Source organism: Sphaeramia orbicularis, chromosome 16 (genome assembly GCF_902148855.1).
Source record: "Sphaeramia orbicularis chromosome 16, fSphaOr1.1, whole genome shotgun sequence".
NCBI lineage: Eukaryota > Metazoa > Chordata > Actinopteri > Kurtiformes > Apogonidae > Sphaeramia > Sphaeramia orbicularis.
The window spans coordinates 35,193,046-35,220,255 of NC_043972.1; the positions used below are offsets into that span (position 1 = coordinate 35,193,046).

The window sequence follows — 27,210 nt, forward strand, 5'->3', positions numbered from 1 at the left end:
CAACATGTATAATGACTTGTTCTAATGAGGGTGAGTCTGGTGCGTGCATGTTTGAATAAAATTGTCCATATTTGATGCAATAGGGTAAATTCAATACTGCATATTTTTGTCCCACCCCTAATATTCGCCCAACAGTTTTCTGTTACAAACGAATCGAAACTAAATGAGACGAGGACGTTTCAGAGGCCTAAGAAACACACCAAACTTCAGACCTCCGACTGAGTGTGAATATGCAGAGTCAGCCTTCATCGTTCTGCTTTCTCTTTATTACCCCTTGTCTCTCGTCTCTCCCTCTCAACTCGTTTCTTTCCTCTCCACTTATTTGCCACTTCACTCTCTGCCCCCTCCCCCCTCTCCCTCCATCTCTTTACAGTCGTTATGGCGGAGAGCGAGCAGTGTTGTCACGTCACCGTGTCTCCTCGCTGCAACTGTGCCTATATGAAGCCGTTTGTACATCTCACTGCTCCCCTTGTTCCAGAGGCATAAAGACACCGTTTAACCATGACATGATGATATAACCTCATGTATGGTGTTTTGCATGTGTGTGTATCTTTATATAACCCCTGTATAGGGAACAGTGTGGTGTGACTGGACATGAAGCAAAAACATGGTGTGTATTTTTTGGCTTCTTAGCACTGTGCTTTTGTGTATTTACCAAGGGTCACATAAACAGGGAGATGTTTCAAGAGATGCAAGCAGACAGGCACGCACAAGTCTGGACTGAGAAGAGAAAAGAGATGGAGGAAGGAGAGATCTCATTCTTGATTTGCTTCATACTTAAACCTCCTGCCTGTGTGCCCTATTTTCTGCATCCTATGAGGAAGTTTTAATTGCAGTGTGTTACATATACAGAGATGCTTGACTAAGCAATGGCATGCCACTTCGAAAATATAGGTTGCACCGGCCCGTCAGCCTTACATCTCTTCCTTACCTAGTCAGTGTGGGAGATTAAGGCCAAAAGTAGAGAAATAAAGGTAAACATTCTGGGGTAGCAATAGAGAGGTGAAAGGGGAATGACAGGAGATAGTGGGTATAGTGTGTCCTGTCACTGCTCTTTCCATCGACTGAATTTAATGTCATTTTTTTCTCTTAACAGTGTGTAATTTCACGCTTTCTAAATGAAATTTCTATAATGCCTGTCTCCTGTGTACATGTCAAGATGTCTCTGAGTAAGACACTGAACCTCAATCTTCACCCCATGTGTGCAAATAGAAGCGTATGTTAAGTGTCTCTGCAGGAAAAAAAAAAAAAAAAAAAAAGATCTGTCGAGATAATAAACGTCAAGAATAACATTTTTCTTTTCAAAGATGGAATTGATTTATTTTTTAGACTTCAGTTTAATTAACTGCTGGGATCTTCGTTGCGATGGGTTGTTGTGGATTTGAGATATCTGTCTGTTGGATCATAAGTATGAAAACACAGCTTCTAACACATCTGTAGAGGGAAAAAAAAAACAAAACAATTCACAGTGTATTTATGCATTCTTGCGATCTCTCCCATCATCCAGCCTGTTAACCCAAAAATCAATTGAGGGCCTTCATGGTTTAATGAATCAGACTTAAAGCAAAACATAAACTATTCAGCTCTATTTACTGTATTTGTATTATGTGTAGATTTATATGGAAGGGAAACAGAACTTGTTTGCAAAGCTCTATACCTTGACGTTTGCGTGCTGATGCAACACTTTAAAAAACAATTATTGGCTTCTCATTCACACTGACTGATTACCTTCACTGACAGAAGAAGATGTCTCTGGGGTTTTCTGTGCTGTTTGTAATTGAATGGGAATTAATGAGCCCTAGAGGTACGACGAGGAGTATTTAAAAATGTCTTTAACCACGCGCAATAAGACTAAATCAACAATGAAAGGGTGAAAAATATAAGATTTCAAAACCCAATTACACTACATGGCTTTTCTTTATGTTCTGTACGTTATTCAAAAGGCACAGGAGGAGCGTCAAAGCCCAAAGCTCTGGCCTGAGAAGCAGGGGCTCAACTGGACTCGCCTGCTGCTGGTATTGCAGCATCATCCAGGAATGCAAAAATCTGTACGACCAAAACAATAATCTGTGCTAAAAGTCAATGAGGTAATTCAGCTGTTTACCTCACAATTGTTAGGATAAAGGGAGAAGGCGATTGCTGTTGAGATAACGTTCCAGCTGTGTGGCGCTGTGGACTCTGATAAGCCTTCAAACTCATGGGCGTGTTGCACAAATCAGCCCCGCTGGAATCCAGGTTTGTCATCTCACTGGTACTGGAAACAACATTCCGACTTATCCGTGGTGTTTTCTTCAAGCAGCGCTGTTCCCCATCAGACCATCAGGTTAATCCATCACTGTCCCATCTTTCATATCTCAAACCAGCAACTCTCCAGCCTTTGCACCGGTTCCGTACTGGGCCCAGGCTACTGCAGATCTTCTGTCATTTTTAAATGGCTATCACACTGCAGGGTTGTTCTGTTCTCCTTCATATTTAAAGGCTTTATTAGGACCTTTATTCAGCAAGTAAAAGTTAAAAACTGATGAATAAGGATTACACTCTGTGGCGCTGTGTGACAGGGAGTGGCGGTCATTAGCGGGCGATATTAATAGACAGGCTATTAGCTTAGGTCGGAGCTTTGTGTCAGACTCTGTTACAGTTCCTCGGCGTTTCTGTCTGCCTCCTCTGCCTCCGTTCATCGCCTTCCCCTCTCCCCGTCACATCGCCATCCTCCTTCCTCCGTTGCCCGGCTCCAGCTTATCCACCGATTCCCTACCTTGACTCATTTGTGCCTCTTCTCTCTTCCCTCTCTGTCTTTCACACACACTTGTAAAAACACACACATGCACTTGCTGTCGTACACTGCCTCACTCTCACTGTCACTTTACTCACTCACACATTTCTCCTCGCTACAGGCCCAAACCACTTCCCTGCGGCGTTGTCTATCTAATCCTGTTTTCCATCATTCCGCACTCTCCTCTCTTTTCTCACACTCACATCATGCTATTTCTCACCATAAATCCTCAAACCACCTTCCTCTTGGTCGCCACGCATCATTTAATAACACCCTTTCAACCCCCCCCAACCCATTTTTTTTTGTCTATAACACTTGAGAGTGCCTGATGAGCTTTACTGACACACAAACTGACCAATCAGAGAGAGACGCAACAGAAAGTGGCGTGACCAAAATGAATGCAGCTAGAATTAAAAACTATTACACTAAATATTATTGTGTTTACATTAGCATGAAAATCTTAAACATCCCACTGCGTTGTTTTTAAGTAAAGATATTCATATACAACAGAATTAGATGTTATATGCTATGGGTGTGTATAGGGAGGTTTTTCTCCTTTGAGCTGAGGATCAAAGGACAGAGGGTGTCATATACTGTGAAGGTTAAAAAGCCATTTGTGATATTTTAGATAGAAATAAAACTGAATTGAAAAGTTAACAAATAAATAAATAAATATTAGTACTCAAATAACCAATTCAGCTCCTGTCTGAGGTTTTATGTGAAAATGTGGAAAAGCAATGAACAATTAAGTTGGTCTGTAGCAAACAACTACTTTATTATTGATTTACCAAATCATTAACAAACACAAACACAATTTTCCTCAATGCTACACTGTGATGTTTTTTGATTGCCTATTTTTTTTCAAACAATGTTCAAGACTCCAAAAGGGAATTACAGAGAAAATTTGACACTGCCTGGATATCTATTAAAATGATTTTTTTTTTTTTTTTTTTTTTTTTTTTTTACCTCTGGGTGTTATAAATAAATAAATAAATCTCAGAAGAACAGAAGATAAAACACAATTCAAGTTTCTTTACTAGAAAAAATTGCCATGTATGACTGGAAAAACACACTCCCACTTAATAAACAAGCAAACAGGCATTTTGAGTTTTTGTTGAGCAAGAAAGATCTCCAGTGGACCAATTGTGATTTTGCAATTAAGGCATTTTTGTACAAAGCAAAACCTATAATGATCAGATCAATTTAATATACTAACCAGCCCCAGAAATAGTGTTGATTTTTCCATGCAGTTAAATAATGGAGCAGTGGCTGCAGCTCTCATTGTTTGTAGCACACCGCTTTTTAAGTTCATTGACTTTGTGGCTTTTGGAGTTTGTTTGTTTTGTTGTTTGTTTTTTTTTCCAAAATTTCAGAGTAAACAAACGCAACTATTTTCTTGGTAGTATCATCTATAAAGAACAAGAAAAATCTAGACAAAAGAAGAAAAACTGTTTACAGTGTGGCCGTATTTATGTGTACATGGCCTTACTCTCCATCCTTCTTCAAATGTGAGTACACCCTAATACTCTGTCTACTCTTAACTCTTCTCTAAACACCTCTCTGTCCATCTCTCTTATCTTTAACAAATTCCCTCATTTCTTCCCAATCGTCTTATCGCTCCTCTTATCGCTTCTCCATTGTGGATTCGTGACCCCCCAAGAGAGACCGGTTGAGGGCGAGACAGTTTTAGAGACAGAAAATAAGAGAGGGAGAATAGGAGGGAGCGGCAAAGGGTAACGTTTCGATTTCACAGCAGACAAATAGGCTGACTTTACGTAGGTAACCTCTGTAAATGGGTTTTCGATCTCTAATTCTCAACAGATCCCTATAAATGATTACATAAATTCACATGTGAATGGAGGGATGAAGACAGAAGGACTGAGAAGAAGAAGAAGAAGAAGAAGAAGAAGAAGCAGAAGAAGAAGAAGAGGATGAACAAGACGAACAAGAGAGACAGCAACTCTTGGACAAACACCTACATGAAATAACCTCAAACCATCCCTGTGGTTCCTCCGTCTGTTCGATGACTCACGCTGACTCCTACACTTACGTAGAAACAAGTAAACAATTAAACACATATGTTCAGACACTGTGTATGGCTGGAGGTCTGACCTGAAATGTCTCTGTTAGTTTGTTTGGTGCTGATTAGATTTCTACAGTGCACTAAATTTACACCAGACAATATGTGATTAATATGAACCTTGGAAATCATGCATCTCATTAGTGTTTTATAACATGTTCATAGTCACATGGAGAGGATGAGAAGGGGACTTGTTCAGGGACATACGTCTATGACCAAAGCCCCGCTGTCCTGTTCTTCGATAAAACACCCTACCTTTCAAAAAAAGTGAAAAGGGGCAGATTTTGCCCCTTTATGGTTCTGCTCCAAAGCTTGAGGGGTTTGTCCTTTCCCAGGCCATACCCTTCCACCAAGCTTCATAAATATCATTGCAGTAGTTCTTGTGTCAGACAAACAGTAAAGAAAGTATAACCTCCTTGGTGGAGGTAAAAATAGACCAGTTTGTTACTGACCAGCTGTTAGAGCAGCATCCTGCTTACTGCTGCCTTTTTGTTAACTGGTACATTATTTTAAAAAGTCTTCATTGCTCCATTAAGGTACAAAGAAAAAGTACAAGCTGAAAAAAAAGTGTCTTTACATTTTACATTAACTACTAGTGGTACAGTCACTCAAACATCCAAGTAAATTCATTACAAAATGCTGAAGTTCCACTCCAACCAAATGAAAGAAACTAGCAGTGCTGTAACTATTTAGTTACATCATAGTTACAGTCTCTATAGTTACCTCTCACTCAGTGGTTTGGCTGCATGACTATGCAGAAACTGCTGTTGATTTTCATGAAGCTTGGTCAGTGTGGGACATGAAATGAAAACAAACCCACTGAACAGAAAGCTGAAGTCCTAGTCCTTCTGGTTGTGCCCCATGGAAAAAAATTATACCGTAGTCAATGGCAAGAGACAAATAATTTTAAAATTCCATTTGATTTAATTTCATTTAGACATATGATGTACATTAGGCCAGTTTTAAAATTTAGTAGGCCTGTCAAAATTAACATATTAACGTGGATTAATTCATCATCATGATTAATCCGATTAAAAATTTTAATGCAATTAACCCATCTGCAGTGCAGAATGACTCTGAACATCTCTGCCAACGCATTTGGGGCAGTTTGTCCGAGTAGAGTTACCGCTGCGCATGTGCAAATGGGCAGTTGATCCGGTAGTGACAAAAGGCAGCAAAACCAACTGATAAAGATGGAAGATGCTAAACAGCATGTTGGCCCTCTGGATGGGAAATTTGAGTACAAAAAAAAACAGGAACACTCGACGGACACAAAGTATTCTGCACGCTCTGCAGGAAGGAATTTTCTTTTCATCGAAGCACTTCCATCTTAAAATACCACATTACACGAAGCATACGATAGTCAGGGATTCTGCTAGGGCTTCAGCTAACATGGCACCCAGCTTGCGACAAACACATTAAGTGCATATATATTTCCTTCTTTCTTGAGTCTGTTTTCTCATGCAGAATGAAACGCAATTAATATAGATTAAAAATGAATGATATTTAACTATGATTAATCAAAATGAATCCACAGCAACCCTGTGATTAATCTGATTAAAAATTGTAATTGTTTGGCAGGACTAAAATTTAGTAATAATAATAATAATAATAATAATAATAATAATTATTATTATTATTATTATTATTATTATTTATTTATTTATTTAGTTATTTACTAATTTTTTTTTATAAATCAAGAAAGTCACAGCTGTAGATCTGTTTAGGCATCAGACTGTGAAAATAAGTAAATGTACAGACTACACAAACACAAAGTTCACAGATGTGTCACCATCTGAACAGTCCCTCTCCACAATATGGTCAGAGTTGCTGTGACCAGATTTGTAGTAAATGTTACCTCTTTACCTCCACCAGGAGGTATTGTGAACGCTTTGCTTTGTGTGTTTGCATGTTTGTTTGTAAGCAACATTACTCAAAAAAATTATGGACAGATTTTCATGAAGTTTTCATGAAATGTTGATACTGGCACAAGGAACAAATGATTAAATTTTGGTGGCGATCGGGGCGGGGGGGAGATGACAGATCTGTCTTGGTGGAGGTCTGCTTTTCTTGTTTAATATGTTTTCACCTTGTTCATGAAGACTGAGGTGAAATACATTGAGATAATGGTCATTTTGACCTTAGTGATGTGTATCATTTGCCACGAGAGCCGTAGTCCACTGAGACAGTTCACCCAAAGCTAGATATTACTTTACTTTCTGTACCACAAACAGTAACTTGCTTGACTTGTAAGATTATATTTTACATTAACAAGTACATGTGTAAATGGTGCAACAATTAAAACACATCAAAAATGCGTCACAATTGACCATATATTTTTTTCTGAAGTTAGATCACAAAGGGCATATGGGAGGGACCAGCTTTAGGTTAAAATGGTCAAAGTAACATCCATAAAAGTACTAGTGCTTTATAAACCAACACATTATTCCTTCTCTGAAATACACTCACGTGCACATGCACATTATCCGCTCAGAAATCCCCTCTCTCCAATTTCAAAGCAAAGTTGTCCGTGATTCTTCAGTCTATGATTCAGCAGATATACATGTATACTCACAGAGATATGGAAACCGATAAGGAGATGAAAAGAAGGAGGGAGGGAGAGAGAAAGGGAGAGAGAAAGGGAGAGAGGGAAGACGAGCTTGCTCTCCTCTCCTAATAAGCCTGATCTGTACTTTCTGTTTATTCCGTCTCAGTCCAAATTGCTTCTAGGTGCAGCTTGTTCTAAAAGTAATTCTCCTCCACCATATTTAATTGTTTTATTGTGTCATTACTTCATGTTGCTGGAGCATTAACGCGCCTCGCATTCCACTATGCCTATTAAACTGTAATGGCTCTACAAAGTAATACGTGATCAGACGTATGCACACACACACACACACACACACACACAGGCACGCAAACACTATCAAACGTACACACACTATTAAGCGCCAATGGTGCCAGAGAGTGATATGAGGCAATATTGCAAGTGAGCAATCTGATGAAGTGTGCAGAAACAGTCATTAGCCGAGTCCCCGTTCCCGTTCAGTTTACCACACACTTAACATCTTAACGAAGGAGCCGCATTGCTTTCACCCTGCAACAGCTTATAATCACTTGCAGAAACACTAAACAAATTATAACACACACACACTGTGTCACTCATTTATACAAGCTGAAACAGACACTTTAACTCATGTGTTGAGGTTTATAAGACAAACTGTAGAAAGAGTCTGAGAATATGTGCATACATTACGTTGTGTGTAAGTGTGAGGTAGTGCGAGAAAGTCTTAAATATTTCTGAGAGTGTGTAGACGAAGTAATAAGATGAGTGGAGTGCGTTTGTCTGCTGAGAGAGGGATGATGGATTGTTGAGGAGAGGCAGGTGAAGCTGAATATCTCCCTACAGCACTGGTCATAAAGCAAGAGAGCAGGCTCTTCTCCAACAACACAATGAGATCAAATAACCTCCAGTGCCTTTAAGCACAGGCAGTCACACACACACACACACACACATTTGGAGGTGAAAGTAACATCAGTGGCTGGCACTGATATTCAGCCTTCGCTCTGTTTTGAAACATCCATCATATTCTTGAGCAGAAAGAGAGGCAATGAAAGTATAAAGGTGAGCACTCTTTGACACACTCCTCCCTCTGTCTCCTGCAATAACACAAATATGCTCCCATGCACAGGTACGTGCACACACACACATACAGCAGTCGGTGAAGTGAGCAGGGGAGCACAGGTGAAGTACGATGAACAAGCACGGGAGGAAACTGAAGTAAAAGAACAAATCCAAGCGGGAAGGGGAGGAGACACCAACCAAAGGGAAAGGAGGGTCACTGATGGGAGACTCGCTTTAGGGCTCAGAGGGGGGCAGGACAGGGGCAGGATGGGGGCTAGATGTGTGTGCATGAAACAGAAGGAAAAAAAGAGAAGCATCATCAATCTAACTGAATCTGATCGTTACTTTTTTTCACAACAATAAACCTGTGAGCAAGGCATTTTACAACCAGCATCTGTCACAAAGCCTTGACACCTCCACAGTCCTGCAGCCACAGCCTCCCTTTCTGTCCCCGACAGTCATTAACAGGCCTCTCTGACTTCTGCCTTTGGTCCGTTATTGTCTGTGTGCGCTTATTTGTGTGTGTCTGTCCACATGTGAGACTCCCCATTGCTATACAATGTGTGAGGAATTTCATGCTATAATCGGGTGGGGACCGGAACACATTGCAAACAAAACCAACCTAAACACGTCATCTCTACATACACACACACACACACACAAACCCAGCTTACAGAGCACATAAGTATCATGCAGCACACACACCTGCTTTGACAGGCAGGTCAGATGTAGTCTGGTTTAAGATTCTGCACTTTGGCCTCTACTGCAGATGGCCATGATTATCATCAGATGTGGTCTGTTACACTGCAGCCACACATGAAACTAAACTTGGCCTTGTGTTTAAACAAAGCCTGTATGATATGAAGAAAATCTACCATTACATTTTTGAATTTTGCAATGATGATAACGGTTGTAATAAATAAAAGTTGAAGTGTGTAAATTAGCTGTACGCCTCTCATGGTATTCTGCAATATTATATAGTAGAGATGCAATGATGTGAGATAGCGTCTCAAAAATATCACTCTTTCACAGTATATGGTATTACACAACTATTACTGTTATTATCATTACAATAACCCTTAAGGAATGAAAACAGATGGGTTTTTCAATTAAATATTGTATTAAAACTTTTTGCCACCAATTTGGCCCTGGTTTGGTTAACCTGAGGGTAGAGTACAGCTGGTTATGTTATCATCAGATGGTGTAAAAGTATGCAGGGCTCCATCATATAAGTCAAATGTTCGTGTTAAATGTGAATGCTTGGTGCATTTGGAACAAAATGTTGTTTTCATTCATTGAAGTTTGAGCATGTTAATATCTGTATATCGACACTAGTTCAAATGTTTCCTGCTTGGTTAAAATTCACATGAATAACCATAGAGTGGTGGGTCATAAAAGCATCCACTCACATGTTGTAGTGGGGGTCCTTTAAGATTAGGGTGTTTGATGCTCAAAACAGACTAAAATATGGGCACATTGATATGGAAATTAGACCAAATGGGTAAAAACAGTTACTTAAACGGCCAAATTAAAAAAAAAAAACAAAAAAACAAAACAGCGCATACATGTGCACCCACATATACACACACACAGATATGCATATGAATAGCATGCAAGGGATCTGTCCCAGGGCTTGGTTGTGCCTATCAAAGCCTCGTCTCTCCCAGAGACCAGTCGAGGCCCAGCATTACACACTTAGCATTAGAATACATCAATAGCGCAGGAATGGAGGCACGCAGGCTTTCATACTCGGAAAAACCCACCTTCAGCCTCTATCTTCCCCTTTTCACTCGCTCTTTGGTCCATCCCAGCCCTCCACCCCCACTGTTAGCCTTCTCCTATTATCTCCTGCTCCTCTTATTCCCACCCCCCCTCCCCATCTCCTTCCCCGTCTTAAGACTCAACTTCCCCCTCCTCTCCAGAAGGAAGCCTTTTTAACCGTGACCAGAACTCAGAGCTGCATGGACCGTGACCACATAGCCATACAACACCAGATAGGCTGTGTGTGTGTGTATGTGACTGACATAAAATAGTCATAGTTAGGTCTGCCACTGCTCAGTCACCCTCAGTGTTGTGAGCGTCTCAACAGCCTGCTTCAGATCTTGTTTAGCTCTGTGGGACTCACTGTCTGGCCATCAGCATTCATCCCAACACTTTACTGACTAACTGACAAACTCCACTTAATGGAATCAAACTTGGCCCATCAAACGTGTGTCAGTGCATGTATTTGTGGGTGTGTGTTTGTGTGTATGCCCCATCACTTGTCTGTCGATACCCAGAGACAGCCTTCAGCCACATAACAGGAGAGAGGCGAGAAAAAAACAAGGCAGCTCTTCTTTTCTCTCTAATTACAAATGACAAACCTGCTACCAAGAGTCGGCCTGGCACCTGACGACGCATGATAACCTCTCAGCTCTCTGCCGATACTTAGTGACAGACTGGAGGCTATCTGTGAGTGTGTGTCTGTGTGAGCGCTCTGACTGACAGATTAAAACAAGAACACTAAATCAAACAGTGTCCTGCCCTACAGCTCTGATTTCCAATGACGAAGCAGGACGTCTTCGGCCAATATCTCACCTGTCTTCCCCATCCCCTTCTCTTCATTGCCCTTTTACTTTCTCATCCTTTACTTTTAGCCATCGATTTTCCACTTCCTTCCTTGCCTCCTTCCTTTCTCTCTCTCCATCTCATTCTCCATCCCCTCTGCATCATTTAAAAATCCACCCTTCTTCTCCAGATCATCCATTTCCTCCCCATTGCGTAATAACAAGGTTAACACTGAATTGTGGCTTGTACTCTTATAGAGTAATATCTCTAATTGCATTGTAATGATATCAAAGGCCATCTCCTGTGAGGGTCATGTGATATAATATCCTCAGAACACAGGGAGGCTGTAACCTGTTCTCACACCGTACTCGCTGCCCTTATACACTCACAAATATGATGCTTAACTTTCTTCAGTTAAGGAGGGCTATGGACAGCTTCTTAATACAGCAGAGGTACACTATGATTCTTAAAGCATAAATTCAAGGTACTTTTTCATTATCTGTACTAAGGAAAAGTTTTTATAAATGTATTTTCAAGAAAAGAAGCCAAACTTCAACCACATAAAAACTTGAATATTTAAGTGGCTGCTTCTCTAAACACAAGCAGTGAAGAACTTTGACAAAACAAAATACAGTTAAGAACTGGCAAGAACTGTGATCAAACCAAAGCTTTTGAACATATTTAAAGTGAACAACAGTGAATATTCAGTGCCAAGATTTGATATTTTAAAATTTTCATGCTTTTTGCAAAAACATTTTGGGTAGCACCAAACATCAACACCCTGCCCTGCATGTGGAGGAATAAACATGAGAACAATTTGAAATGTGGAAAACAGAATGGAGGAGCAAGATAAAGAAGAGAAAAGACAGAAAGAGTCAAACACACAAATGCCGGCCTGCAGGCTGCAGGCAGTGCCTGACATGGGTTCACGCTACAGGGGTGAGCTTACACTTCTTCTCATTCACACCTAGCATTGAGTTAGCATTGACTCCCCACTGAATAGCTGTGTGAAGACACAGGCCAATGCTAACCGGGAGGCACTATCGCTAGCCGCCCTGCTCCTTGGCGGAATAGCCAGGCCAGTATTGATATGGTAATGTCAGGGACATTTCAGGGCCAAAGCTTGGGACCGTGGGCGCTCTGTGATCCTCCAAGCCCAAAAAGGACAGATCTCCAGGGCATTGTGATTTCCCCAGTCAAGGCCCTGAGTGATCAGGATAAGCCCATCCATGCTGCTTTAGTGCTGTCACTCAGCCGCTATTGTGGTCATGTGAACAGCCATTTTCATCACAATTGACCTCAGTTTTGGCAGTACTGTTCTGCAGGGCCCTCCTTTCTCTATTCTTCGATGCCTATGCCCTCCCCTCCTTCTCCTTCACCCTCCACAATTTTTTTCTGTCTGGTCTTTCTTCTTCTGTGCTCTCTGTGTCTCTTTTCTCTTTCCAACAACAGAGGCCAACAGATATAGCTGATGCAGAGTTTAACTGGACTCTTTGTCTATCTGCTCCCATCTCAGCAGCCCTATCAGCTCTTTGATTATCTGAACAGATGCAGAAGACGATAGTGACGTGTCAGGTTTAAGATTCAACTCAAGTGGGGAAAAACATTCAGCCTGTGTGGTGTGAGATGTAGCATATAACAAACATCTCATGTGGGTGGATTGGTGACACAACTCTGTCTTTTACAATCATGGTTGAACAAGCGTAAGAGTGTATGGTGTGCATTTTTCCATAGGTTTGTGTGTAAAGCAGTGTGTGCTGACTTTATTTGATCAAGACAGTAGAAAGTAACAATGTACTCCCTTGAGGAATCCATAGGAGGTAATGACAGAGATTGTCCCTGGGAAACGAGTTTTCCCTGCACATCTGAGTGTGTTGGTGGAAGATTACGTGTGTGTGGATGTATGGAAGTGGAAAACCAAAGGGGAAAAATGGAAAGCGAGGTGGAGGAGGAGAGTGAGGGGTATGCATATGTATGGGTCTAATACATGTGGGTAATGCATGTGGGTGGTACGCTAGCAGGCTGTGGGGCATTCACATGCCTTCTTCCCTGCTTTCTTTCTGCACCCCACACACACAAGCACAAATATACGCACATACAAGAATAGGAGGAGAGTTTGCCTGGTTGTGAAGAACTCTGCTCCATCAACACAACACATCCTATTTCGCAACATCTCCTCCCACATCTCCTTCTCCCCCTCCACCCCCTTTATTTCTCTCTCCCGGGAAGTGACACAGAATTCTTTTTAACTGCAGTACATTCATTACAACAACCCTGCAACCCCCACATCCTCCATACACACCCTCCTCCTGCTTTCCCTTTCTCCTCCGCTATCATACCAATGAAATAAAGACCGCGTATCCACCTCCAGCAGCCGCACTGGACTTTCATTAAAAACATGTTAGTTGCACAGGATAGAGAAGTTTGCAGAGATGGTAAATACTCATTCATATGCGGCCTTACTACAGAAGCAGCTCATTCCTGTGTCTCAAAGCGTAGGAGCAGAGAGCAGAGCCTACAGATAGTGTGGGTGTTAGCATTAAGGCCAGCCAGCCCTAGTAGCTCTGAGGCATCCTCATTCTCAGTCTCCTTTCATTGACATAAGGGACAGCTGTGTATACATTAATTCTGTGTATTTACATAAATACACAGCTTTCCCTTCCATTTTGCATTTAAATCTTTAACATGGAAAGTCAAAAACATGGGGGAATACATAAATCATGTTTAACAAATCACACACTACGCTACATACCTCACACTTGGTGTTTTACTGCTCTGACAATTCATAATGTTGGTCAATAGAAATTTGTTGTCTCCCACTGCATATTATACTACAAATCAATGAGTGGGACTACTTTATGGCAATATTGAATTTTTGCAGCGCTGTGATGAAGTAGTGGGCTTTGTGAAGAACTTATTTGATCAATTATATTAATTTACAGAAGTACTGAAACAGAACTGGCTTATGGGAAGCTGCAAAGACTCTCTCAAATACTTTAAATACACTTTATATATAAAATTATCACTAACTGATTTTTTATGATGAACACATCAATAACAAAAGTGATTATTTCTGCACTATTACACATATAACAGTAGATACTGCATCCCTTTACTGACAGTACAGCCAAAGCTAACAAATCTTTACATTACAGATTCATCTTTAAGTATTACATGGTTGTATTAAATTTCCAATTCTGATTGGTGAATGGTAGCACTGACAGTTTGCTATTTCTGTCTAACAGATAAAATACAGACCACTGCTCTGCTACAATGCATCTCCAACTATAGAATCAAACTATTTTGTCCAGTAGAAGTAAATAAATTATTTTCAGATCAATTAAACCCTTTATACATCCATATTGTCTGTTGGATTATTGATTTCTTTCATAAACAGCTGTGCAATAAGTGGGGTATTGTGCAGAGTTGACCATTTTGTGAAATAACGATCACCCCTGGCACTAAGGACATCACCTTGTCAGAATTTATTATGCAACAATGACCACGTCTCTCTGTTATTATCCCTTTGTGATTAATTGAATAGCAGTTGGGTGACAAACACCCAAAGTAACCACCTTACCTTTTATATTCACAAAAATGTAAAAAAAAAAAAAAAAAAAAAAAGGAAGCTGCTAATCGGTTGAGCAATTAGTATTCTATGTCAATTAATTAACTACTTATTAGAAGTAAGTCACAATATTTGCTCAAGCCTCTATAAAGCCAAAAAAATCCCTTATAAATTAACAGAAAAAAGTTGGTAAACACATTGGCATTCATAAACACAAACTGTCCAATATGTGAAATCAAGAACAGGAAGAACTCAAGAAGAAGCAAGAAAAATACAAAAAAAAAAAATACACAAACGCACCCACACCAAGCACTCATTGTCAGATATACTGAGACTTGAGAGTAGTACAGTGATGCAGAGTAAGACCACGAGGAGCACAAGAGGAAGTGATGCCACGAAGCCGAGCCAACAGGAGGAAAGCACAAGGGGGGACGGGGAGGGCAGAGCAGCAGATAGAAAGTCAGACTGAAACGTTCAGGAGAGGAGAGCAGTGTCTGTAGGATGCCATCGATCCAACACTGACAGAAATAGACAACCAGAGCAGAACCAAGAGAGACACACTGAGACACAGCAGGGCTGCTGACCCTACACACATCTGAACAACAAGAGCCAAGCATGGCCACTTACATATACATGAAGGCATGAAGACACAAGGATCTGAGGAATGTTTGAACACATTCAAACTGAGCAAAAACGTCTAGTATGAAAACTCAATTACATCATATCTGATGGGATCAATTACAACAGCAGGCACATGCTAGGCTTAAGTCAGAAACTTCAACACAGGTTTGGGCTCGGTAATATTACCAGGAAACAGTCAACAAAACATAATTTTTCAAGTGTCGTTTTAGTTGTGCATTTCCTTTTTTTTGTTTGTTTGTTCTGTCTTTGCTCCTCTCATGTTGCTTATTTCAAGATGAAGCACAGACTGAAAGTAAACACAACCATACAATTACATGACATTATCTTATGTGCTGAGAGCATGATAACGAACCAGTTACAGGAAATGAAACAATGTTGTTGTTTTTTTGTTGTTTTTTTATACAATTGATGAATGGTCAGTAATTTATTAAAGACAAGCTTTTCAGCTGATTCTTGCATCATGCACTGGAAAATTGTAATTTCTTTTAACATTTTATGATTCACAATTCATTTTCAAGATATTTTATGATTAATCAAGAGGAAATAAAGGGAATCATGTGTCAAAAATCACCCCAGTGATGTTCCAAGATAAATCCACTTAAAGTCAGTTTGTTGTAGAAATTGTAATAATATTGCATCATCTCACACACACACACACACACACACACACACACACACACACACACACACACACACACACAGTCCAAGTTCAGGTGTAATACATGAGACTAAAGCATCGAAACCAGAACCGAAGCCTTTGACCTAAAACCCATCCATGCTTCATGATTGCACATGAACTGCCTCCCAACTCCTTTTAGAAACCAGTTTTATATGAATTACTGCTTGACAGTCTTGTTTCCACTAACACACCAGCCTGGTTGACAGTCAGTTTTACTGACTGGTTGCTGTCGCCATCAGGAGCAGAGTGCTTATACTGAACATTTCTGCCTCCCTCCCTGCCCTGGCTTGGACTGATTAAAGCCTTCTGCTGAAACAAGGTCATAATTCACTTAGCCATTTCCCAATTTCCGCATAATTACCCTTCTGCCTCACGAACAGTAACACATGCGATCACACACACACATTCGCACACATTCACACCGACGCTCACACACAAACACATTTCCTCTCTGATTTGTGTCATTACCGAGAGGAGAGTGGTTAAAAGGTTTCAGAGTTGGCCTCTTAGTGACAGCTTAAATGGATAAAACCTCAATTAAAGACTCTCTCCCTCTCTGCCGCGCTCGCTCTGTGGATTGAATAAGCATAATTCTGTGTCCTTTGCAGTTTGGAGGAGTGAGGACCCTGCCTTGCATTTTTCCCTTTGGCAGCTAAATCAAACCTTCACAATCAAGACTTTCTCATATCTCTGTGTAATTGTTTCTTATGAAAACCTGTTAAAGAGAAGCCATCCCTACATTCAGCACAAAACTGCATAAAACCCCTCATTATCCCATGTATTCTGCAAAGCCGATTTGGAGTTGTTTACATCTTCAACCAATAACAATATTCATAATCAAAGCTCTACAATAAGCATCATTTCTGCCCAGTGAGCACTGTCAAAGCAGCGGCTCTCCTCCCCACTGCTCCGCTGTCCAGGCTGGCGACAGTTGATTCCTGGTGTGTGTATGTGTGTGTGTGTTTCGGGTGTTTTTTTACGTGCAAGTGTATTGTCTTTATGTGGAGGATTCCTAATTGTCATGTCGGTAGAGTTTATTAATACTAGACTACTCTGCTCTGTTGTGATCAGGCTCAGCATATGGCCTCAGACTGCTGCTGCGCCACTATCATTAGCCACGTCACAAACACACCATATGTGCATCTGGTGTGTGTGCAAAAGAATATGTGTGTGTGTGTGTGTGTGTGTGTGTATGTGCAAGAGCTGACAGTCTGCATTACTAGTAGCCCCCCCCCCCAAAAGCCCTGAGAGCACTGGAAGGGAATAGAATCAACATCACATAGAAAACACTTACACGCACAGATACATAGAGCGCTTTGAAACAGCTTGTAAACATCACAGCCTTGTTATTAGCACCTGATTACACTGTTGGAGCTTAGGCATCAGCTCAGAGAATAATGTTAATATCCACAACAACATCGGGCGTGTGCGTTTACACAGTGTGTGTACAGTATGTGTGAGTGTTTTGCCTCCAGCCCAACACTGTGGGATTTGTTTCTCTGTGGACAATTTGTTCAAATTTAACACATGGGTGGGAAAGATAAATTCTTGCTTTGCAACATATTTTGCTCAAAGTCATAATGAGAGAAGGCGGTCATTCACTGAGAAAAAAGGCAATTCATCCACTTTACATGGTGCCATTTTCATTCAAAGGAGCACAAACCCTGTGCCACCTCACACTTGTGTTGCTTTAATTTCAAACAATTTCTTGTTTATATCCAGTCACGACCTCAGACTAATTCATTCATAATATGGTGAAAATATCCATTTACATATGTCAGGATTTAATTTAATTTGTGCCTTTGTGCTACTAACTCAATAGCCCATGATTTCACTCAGATAATACAGAAACACTTAATAAAGAGCAATAAAGACTCCACTTTGCAGAGCTAATGATGTCTGTGTAAAACACTGCGACAACAGTCACATAGTATAAAATATGCTGCTAATCTTTTTCTAATGTTAACAGCAGTGTGTATGAGACGTATCCGCTGGTACACGTTGTAATCCAGCATACACTGGCCACAGCAGTTGGCAGTAGATCAAACATCTACTGGCTGAAAGAGCGTGTTCCACGTCAAAGCAGTAAAGATGTACATTCTTCAAAACACCTGAAGGTGGAGCAAGAAGCTACCTGACTTACAGAGATGATTGTACAGAAAAGGTAGCCGATAGTCTAATATAGAAGTGCACTAAATTCAGGAAAAACTAATCAGGAAGCACATACGTAGACAGGCTTGTTTCTTAGTTTTTTGGTGATCCACTCATTCACTGAGCTTGAAAAATACAATGTGCAGATGAAGACTGAGCATGTCTACTGATTCATATCTGTCCTGTCTTGGATGCTGAACTCGATTTTAGCTGCAACGCTTCCATCTTTTCTCCCTCAGTTTCTCGATTCCTGCCAACATGATGGAAATCAGAGCACTTCAGCAGGAGTTAGAATGAGGATTGTGCAGAACGGAATTTGCCCAACATTTGGAGCACTGCCCATTAGCACACCTGTGCGCACCTGGATAATCACTGCAGAACACAGGTGTGGCTGACAGATTGTTGGTTTTGGAAAGTTACAATAATTGGGTGATACGGACGGCCTTATCCAAACACCTGAGAGGAGTGTTTCATCACTTCCAAAGTGTCCAGAAAGCACTTTTCTCATGTATAATGATCATCACTCACTCTCTCGGTCACAGTTTTAGATGATTTACACTGTCCAGTCTAACTCATTTTAATGAAAGGAAATATAAGCACAGCTCAGAAAACTAAAATACACATTGAGAACTCCACCTGTCTTATCTATCAAATATCTCCTGTTTGGAAATCCATCCTAGTTATCCCAAAACATTCTTAGTGACACATTTCACTTCTACGCTTAAAAATAAAACCATATTATCAGCTTTTTTTTTTTTTTAAAGTAACCTTGTCTGCTCCAGGATTTAGTTGAGCTGCAGAGCTGCAACCTAATAGGCAAACTCAGCAGGTGGTGAGTGATAGGACAAACAAGCTTGCAGATATTAGCAAATAAGAAATTATCGAATAAGAATTCTCTTAACCTGACATATGAACAAAACAGACTAAAACTCAAAACTATGCTTTGTTCCTGACATTAAATGTGATGAGAAAATCAAATAACTCCTCAACACAAAAATGACACATCCACACACCAACATATTACAAGTCCCTATTCCATTATCAACACATTAATGCATGTATCATCCCTGGTGTTTTGCACATATGACACACAGACATGCAAAGACCTTGTAAGGAGATTAACCGCAAAACATAACCTAAATTATTATTTTAGCAAAACCACATTTACAGTCATGTGTTAAAAATACTGTGTCCCAGCATATGACTAAATTAAAAAAAAAAAAAAAAAAGATCATGTGTAATCAATTAAAAAACGAAGAATAATTTTAAAGGCAATTTGTGTCTTTACCGTGGTGGAAGCAAAAAACTAAATTGAGTGAGCAAACCAAATAGATTTCCCCCACTCACTAATTATTATTGTTATTATTTTTCATATCTATTATTTCCTGCTGTTCATTTTCATGTGGAAATACAGATGAGCATTCAATAAAAGTCTACCAGAACAGCTTCTGTGAATTAAGCACAGCCCACCATGCTACGCCTCCACCTCCCCTGAGGTACACTACCTAAAATAATTTCTCAGCCAGTGGGAGACACAAGAATGGATGCTACTTTCTGTATTTATTTTTATTTATTTTATTTTTTTTATTAATTTACTCTACCTGAATGAGCTGACCATTGTTACCTCCACCAGGTTATATCTGTCAGCAGAATTGGGAAAAACAAAAACCAAAAAAACCCCAAAAAACTGCAGGCTGATTTTTATGCAACATGATGGGGGAGCGTGGCATGGGCCAAGGAAGAACCCATTAAATTTTGGAGTGGATCCGCACCGAGGGACCCAGGGACTCCTATTTCTCACTCTTTTAACATTACATTTTGTGACATCTGCTGGCTTTGGCACACCATAGGCCTTGGAGGTCTGCTAACTCTGAGTGCCCTTTTAGTTTTAAATGTGTTCAACACCAGCTTCCATCTGGGACATCATGAGCTTAACCTTCAAAAAAAAAATTAAATGACATCAAATTGCATCTAGTCCCACTTCTGTTTTTGCAGAAAGTTCTATCTAAAAACTGTACTAATTTGTGTAACTTTCTGATTCTTGTCAACATTTCCACGGATCTTCTAGCTAAGAAAGTCTGATGGGTTTGACAAATACAGATTTCAATGTCACAGTGTTAACTATTCAGCCACCAGTGTCAAATCAGCAGTCACTTAAATCAATACCAATCTTTCACCAAAACACTTTAAAGAACCTAGGTCTGTCTCATATAATCTTGGCCTTGGAATTACATCCTTACAACCCTTACAAACCTACTACATCTAAAAAGCTCTTTGAGACCAACCATTACACTGACCACTTAGTGTTTGACTCAAGACCAAGTTAGCGCCAACGCTGCACATCAATACCCCATTTTCACGGCAACGCTTCAGATTAGCCAATCATGTAAGCGAGACAGCGTTTGAGGAAATAAAAGAGCCAATCAAGACATGCAGAAAAACAGGGTGGGTTCGATATTTCAAGCATGTCTTTTCCAAAAAGATCAATGTGAATGTTTTTTTCCTCCTTTTTGTGTGTATGCCTGTGTAAACTTAAAGAATCTACAAGAAGGCAAGTTTTTCCACATGAGAAGAGGCTTTGGTCAAAATCTCTGAGAGTAGAACAGTAGAGGACGGCCAGAGGAGGGAGGAAAGGAGTGAGAAAGAAAGTGTGGGTGAGATGAGGTGAAAGAAAACGAGACTTCAAAGCAAAGCAACATATTTTCTTGCACTGGAAAGATTTAGTCCGAGTTAATTTGACAGAGAAAGAGTCTCACAGCCATCACATTAAACCACACAGCTCCCAAAATACCACCACCCCAAGAGTGCTTTCCCATCAGGCGATTGGAGGACAAGCGAAGAAGAGAGAGAGGGAAAGAGAGAGAGAGGAGCAGAGAGGGGGAGCACACCACTGAAATCTAGCTCATCCCCAAAGAGAAAAAAGACAGAGGATGAGAAAATAAAATCATTTCTTTTCCTCCTTTCTTGTGTGTGTCATTTATTGCTCTGCTTACCTTGCAGACAACACCAGTCCAATCAGAAAAATGTATGTACTCCCACACACATGCACAAAGCAACAGCACGTGAGGGAAAAAGCGAGAGAGAGAAGACCACTGGATCTTATTATGCAAACAGTAGTCATCCATCACACAGGTGTTCCCTATTGCTTTTAATTAATGACGTCTCTGTGCGAGTGTCTGCACACCACACACTTTCACAGCCACACATGGCTAACGCCAACCAAAACCCATTCACCCGTACACTATGTGGCCTTATTATTTGTTACTAATGAATAGTCTGATCACTGTGTCTATATAACAGTTATGATGATCACTGAGCCTTTGCGTGAGGTTTTCTATGTGTGTGTAAATTTGTGGTAGCGCTTGCTAACATATGAAGCAGCAGTACAAGTGTCTATGATGGATGGGCTACACACACATGCATATATACACACACACACACACACACACACACACACACACACATACACACAAACAGAGTCGGGCCGTGTGCCCTGTGATAGTGAGTGAGTAATACTCTCCTTTGTGCAGATATTCATAAATGTAAATGTTGTTGTCCTAAGTGGGGCTGGGAGACAGATAGGTTTATGTTGCTGTCAAGGGGGTGGTTGATTGGCCTGTTTAATCCTCTTGTCTGTGTCTGTGTTTTTCTCTCTCAGTCTCACGCACACACTCACACACATAAACTAGGCCTGAGTGTCTGCGTAAAACTCAGGGTGTGGATCAGGGCACTGGCCGAGCATTATTATCATCATTATGTTGACCCTGCCTCCCCTTCTCTATTATAATTCAACACAAAATCCATTTGTATTCCTCTTGACTTCCTTTTTCCAGTCCCATAGTGTTTCTCTCTTACTATCTCTTTCACTATCTCCCCTTGCTTCTCATATTTTTGCTTTTTTTTTTTTCCTTTTCCTGCCCTGCGTAGCATGTTCTGCACCTTTTGACAAGCTGGATGAATATAAAACATGTTCCACCTCAGCACTGATTATCACACAAACGCATGTGCATTTATATGAGGAGCAAATTTTGTTTGCGACAGCTGGCTTTGTTCCAGTAGTTGAGGTGACAGTGTCAGTGTCATGGATACACACACAAACAATGGTTCTCGAGATGTTTATATGTGTTTGCTTTGCAATCGCATCTGAATATACAACTGATAAATTAAGAGATATCACCAGACATTTATTATGCAAATCGGTTAACTGCTGCATTATTAGATTACACACATGCCCATGTATATGCACGCACACACTGGTGCACACACAGTCACACTCACAGCGATAGTTAATTGCCAGGTGGTAGAAGATAATGTGTGATTTAACGGACTGATGGATTTGTTTTTGTTTCGGTCACCCATCAATGAACAGAGACATCTGTAACAGGACAAACACACACATACACTTATCACACACACGCACAAATATAAACCACACACACCATTACACGCACGTCTATGCCCAGGGATATCAATGACAAGTGACTGATAGGCAGTGGTAGCAGCCATTGTGCAAGACGCAAAACCAGGAAATGATCCATCTTTTCGAAGCTAAAAAGTGTGAAGTTGTGTCTGCATTTTACACAAATAATAATAAATATACAGTATGTGTAATAGTGCATGCACATTTGCGTGTGCGTGAAGCAGCTAATCCATGGTAACAGTCTCAGCCTGTCTCTTGTGGTTGATGAGTGGCTCGGGGTCAGAAGCTGGTTGAGAAACTGCAGGGTCCTGAGGCTTTACAATGTGTTTACCACTCAAACTGACAGCAATACTACAGCTTATTATTGGCCCTCTAAACCTCCATGCTGCACAGCAACTTAGAGAAAACTCCAGAGAGGCCGATTGCCAACGGCTAGTGCTACGCATGCCAACCCTACAAATGTTGGATGTTGTAGTTTTCATTGGAGAGATTAAAATAAATGCTGGAAATCGGATCTGCTCTGTTGAAAAAATACCAGAGAAGAGTATGAAGGGAGAGATTAGACAGGTTATCCTGCAGTTTATCTGTCTTTTGTGCCACTGTCCATGGTCCCTTTCTCTCCTAATTCACTAAGTAGGCTGAATTGAAAAAGTTATCCCCCCTCGCTGCTCATACATTGTCATTGTGTGCAGAGAGAACGGGAGGGGGAAAGAGAGAGAGAGAAAGATGGGAAGATCAGGGATGAGGCAGGTCCACTGAGATGCAGTGTTCTTTAATTAACCACAGCCTTTTATAAAAGACACACTAAGACTCACACTGCAGGGGCTAAGAATATTCTGCCGCTGGGATGAAAACAGTATTGGCAGTGAACGTGTAGAGTGTGAGAAGGCAGACTGCGGGGCTCTGCAGCACTCAGGTCTTGGACAGTCAGGTTAAAGGTTAGGCTGCTTCAGACTGCTTTAGTTCTGCCTCTGCTTTGTGTGAAAAACCAACAGCAGCTTTTTTTAACTCAACCGTGAGCACTCTAACTATTCAGCAGAGCGAACACTGTTGACAAAATCATTAAAAACACATTTTACCAAAGTGAAAATCACGTATATTAGTCTGCTTGTACATGGTCCTGAGTTCACTTTTTCCCTTCCTTTATGGCTTCAAGCATTTTTTCCTCATTTTATCTAAATCAACTTCTGTCTCTGATATGAAAACCGAAGGTGGAATTTCATTAGCATTTATTATCAAATTATTACGCAGCAAAAAAGCTGAAATTCGAAATGAGAACCCTCCATATTCCGAAGTATAAAATATCGCCTAAAACGTATTAGAAGCAACTGTGCATGCAATATTAGTTTCTCTAAAATGTGTGGAAACTATTTTCTCATATTTAGGAAAACTAATATTGTTTACAGTTCATACCACAGCCAATAACTGTATATTTTCCACTTCTATTACTTTATCCAGTACTTCAAATTATTCTGTTGTGAAACATAAATTCACTTGCCTCTCATGGTTTTATGTCACGTTGTAAAGTTAAAATCATTGGCCTAGAATTACTGGTGCCCGACAAAATTATTTATACATCTGCAAAAGCACCAGCGTAGTTTCTCCTATTTTATATTGTTTACGCTTTTAATATGCAGAGTCATAAAATGTGAGTTTCTGTATGTCTGACTGCTCATCTCAGGAGCCCAATAAATACTGTTGAAAAGGTAAATACCACATACTGAGATACTGGGATGGTCTGATGCTTGGGAGCTGAAACATAAAATGCAAATCTTACACATAGGCAGCACTCACTGCAAGATGGAGAATGAGAAGGAAGGTGTGTTTTCGAGTGTGACATGCGCTCTCGAGTACCTCTGACAACGTAAAATTTAGGTGGATCATTGCATTGGCGCAGCTTTATTTAGTGACTATATATAAAGAAAATCTAAATTCAGCTGATAACAACTTACTGCCAGAGAGGAACCTTAAAAATCAGCTGTTATTCATGTTAAAGTTGAAATTTGGTTGTAAAATTACCTAGTTTATGTCTTCATATTTCAACACAACATGGATATAGAGGTTGAAACATGTTTAAACACAGCTGATAAAATTAGATTTTACTGTGAACTGTAAGAGGAAAATACAAGCCTTCAGCATGTTGCTGCAGACTGACTGCTACACTCTACAGGAGAGCCATGGACTTATGAGGACAGTATTTAAAAAAAAAAAAAAAAAAAAAGGAGGGAAAAAAAGCTTCTTCACTTGAATCAAGATGGGGTGAGGAGCATAGGATTAGGAGGATAACGAAAAGGCCAACGGACTGAGTGTAAACAAGAAAGGGGGTTAGAGACGGATAGAAGGAGAGAGCGGGCTGGAGAGATTGAATAGTGACACTGCTACAACACAATGGGGTCAGGATGAAGAAGTGCTCCTAATTGAACCAGATAGAGGAGAAGACAGCCAGAGTTCTGAAAGACTGAGAGAAGAGAGCCACATGACGGAAGGAGGCGGCGAGGAAGGCAGGACAATCACATGTGTTGGTTGTCTTTTCTATCTAGTTTCTATCAGCTGTGCATGTCTGATGGTCGAGGTGAGCGGAGGGGAAGGGGGGATGTGATCAGAACAGTGATGTGCACAAATAGGAAGTAAATGTGTCTGAGGATTAGAGGGAACTGTGAGTGTAGATGTGAAAAAGCTGCTTTGGAGCCACCTTGATTTCAGTGTAAGGGTCTGACAGAGCGCTCAAACCGGCTCTACCTTTACTACAGCCAAAAAAATAATGAAAAATAAAAAAAGGTCTGGTGCAATAGTTTTTCTTTTTATGAATGTGAAGCATTTCTTCCACTGAAGGAGACTCTTCTGATGCTGGTTAAGTATGAGACAGATGCAGGCAAAGCTCAGAACAGCTCCAGATGATAAAGTTGGAGTGTGATGATAGGAACCTGACAATCCAGAGAGTGGAAATCACATTTTCCTTCCACTAACAGGTGGAGAATAAAGGCATCAACAGGGATGTCTCTCACACACACACACACACACACACTGATAAAGCATGAGGAATGAGAAAGAGAGAGAAAAAAAGAGAGGAGGGGGGAGGAGATGGGGGTCTTACTGTATGTTGGAGCTGTTCCAGTAAACGGAATGTCTGTTGGCTGACACCTGGAGCAGGTTCGCCCAGGTGAGACTCGTTAGCACCCAGAGAGACAGCGGTACCAGAGCCATGCTCCCGGCTCCTCTCTCGGCCTCCGTCCCTCGGTCTCTCCGGCCACTCTCTCGGTCCCTTCACCCCACCAAACAACGCGACTCAAACATCCCAGCAAATGCCTAACAGACGGGAGAGGGGGGAAACAAAAGCTTCATGCATGAATACAAACGCATAGGTGGAAAGACCTTTAAACTCTGCTTAATAACTGTTGGAAAACTCAGCGTCTATTGTGACATAAAGTGACTGAGGTCCCCCCCTCCCCCATAACACACACACAACGAAAACCCCCTTTTTATTCTCTCCCTCTCTCTCTCTCTCTCTCTCTCTTTCTGTGTTTCCCCTCCGCACAGCCAACAAATCCCAGGGTTTATGGGTGTACAAGTCCTTGAGAGCCGGTCCTTTCTCTCTCACCGGGAACTGCTGCTGCTGTGCCCGCCAGAGGAGTGGAGGAGGCCGGTAGCGGGTCCAAGCAGGGGGTCGGTCTTCCTCCGAGCATGAAACGGTCCTCCGGTAAGAGTTGAGCGCTGCTATTGAAATGGTGAAAAAAAAAAAAAAAAAAAAAAAACGGTGGTAAAATAGCACATATGAAGTAAGTCCACCTGTTTTCACAAATGTTCAGCTGCAGTTTCTTTCGTTCCCTTATGATGCAAAAAAAAAAAAAAAAAAAAAGCACGAGGAGTCTGAGGTGTGGAAACGGTGCGAACAATTCAAGCAGCCAGTTTCATGAGGTCTTCAAGACTCTATCCGACAACCATCGTTACGGTGAGCAGCCTGCCCACCCGTCTCTCTCCCCTCTCTCTTTCTCTCCTCCTTCTCCTCTGTCTGTTTGGTAGGCAGCGCTCGTTCACTTTCTAACTCCACCCCCTGTGAGCGACAAAAGCGCATTCCTCCAATATTGTGGCCAAGTCGCAGCACATCAGGCATCACTGCCGCTTGAAGTTTTTGTCAACTATTCGACCTCCACTGCCGGTGGAAAGTAGAAAGCATCGAATCCCCCTCTCTGCCAGATACGTCTGCAGCCACCATCTGCAGCCTATTTTTCAACGCAGCAGCCCCCCTCTCTCCCTCCCATTCCCCAGCCACACACGCACACTTCTTTTTTTTTTTTTTTTGCATTTTTATCACAAAGCCTCAAAAACTCACGCACATGCACATATACACATATATATTTACTACACCCCTCCTTACTTGGATCCCCCAGACACTGTAAGTCAGTCTAATGCAACACTATTATCTGTGCAATCCTCTTAGAGCTGCAGCATATTAACACGCAAGCTCACACACACACACACACACACACACACACACAAACACACACGTACAAGTTCCACACTATTACAGCAGCCACCACAAAGTAAATACACAATCTGTTTTATATTAAGCAATGTTATCCCTATTGGCATTCTCAAAGTGATTTTTACATCAAGTTTGTCTGAGTTGTGATAGGTCACAGTATCTGAAACACTTGCTGTAACTTACCCCATAAATGTGCAATTGATGAAATCATGCATGCATTTCTGAGTTAGATATTAATGCAG

General features: G+C 40.9%; 1 protein-coding gene across 2 annotated transcripts in view; it reads right to left on the reverse strand.

Annotated features, from left to right (window-relative positions):
• The window catches only part of efna3b (ephrin-A3b), a 57,648-nt gene extending 30,970 nt beyond the window's left edge, over positions 1–26,678 (reverse strand). The window contains exons 1-2 of one of the 2 annotated variants that reach the window (XM_030158742.1): positions 26,084–26,678; positions 25,580–25,791 (exon numbers count right to left, since the gene is read on the reverse strand). In XM_030158742.1, coding sequence (XP_030014602.1) covers positions 25,580–25,689 — 110 coding nt within the window. In that variant the 5' untranslated portion in view covers positions 25,690–25,791; positions 26,084–26,678. The remainder of the gene's footprint in view (positions 1–25,579; positions 25,792–26,083) is intronic. The other variant, XM_030158741.1, reaches the window with a different exon arrangement.
• Positions 26,679–27,210: the final 532 nt, after the last annotated feature.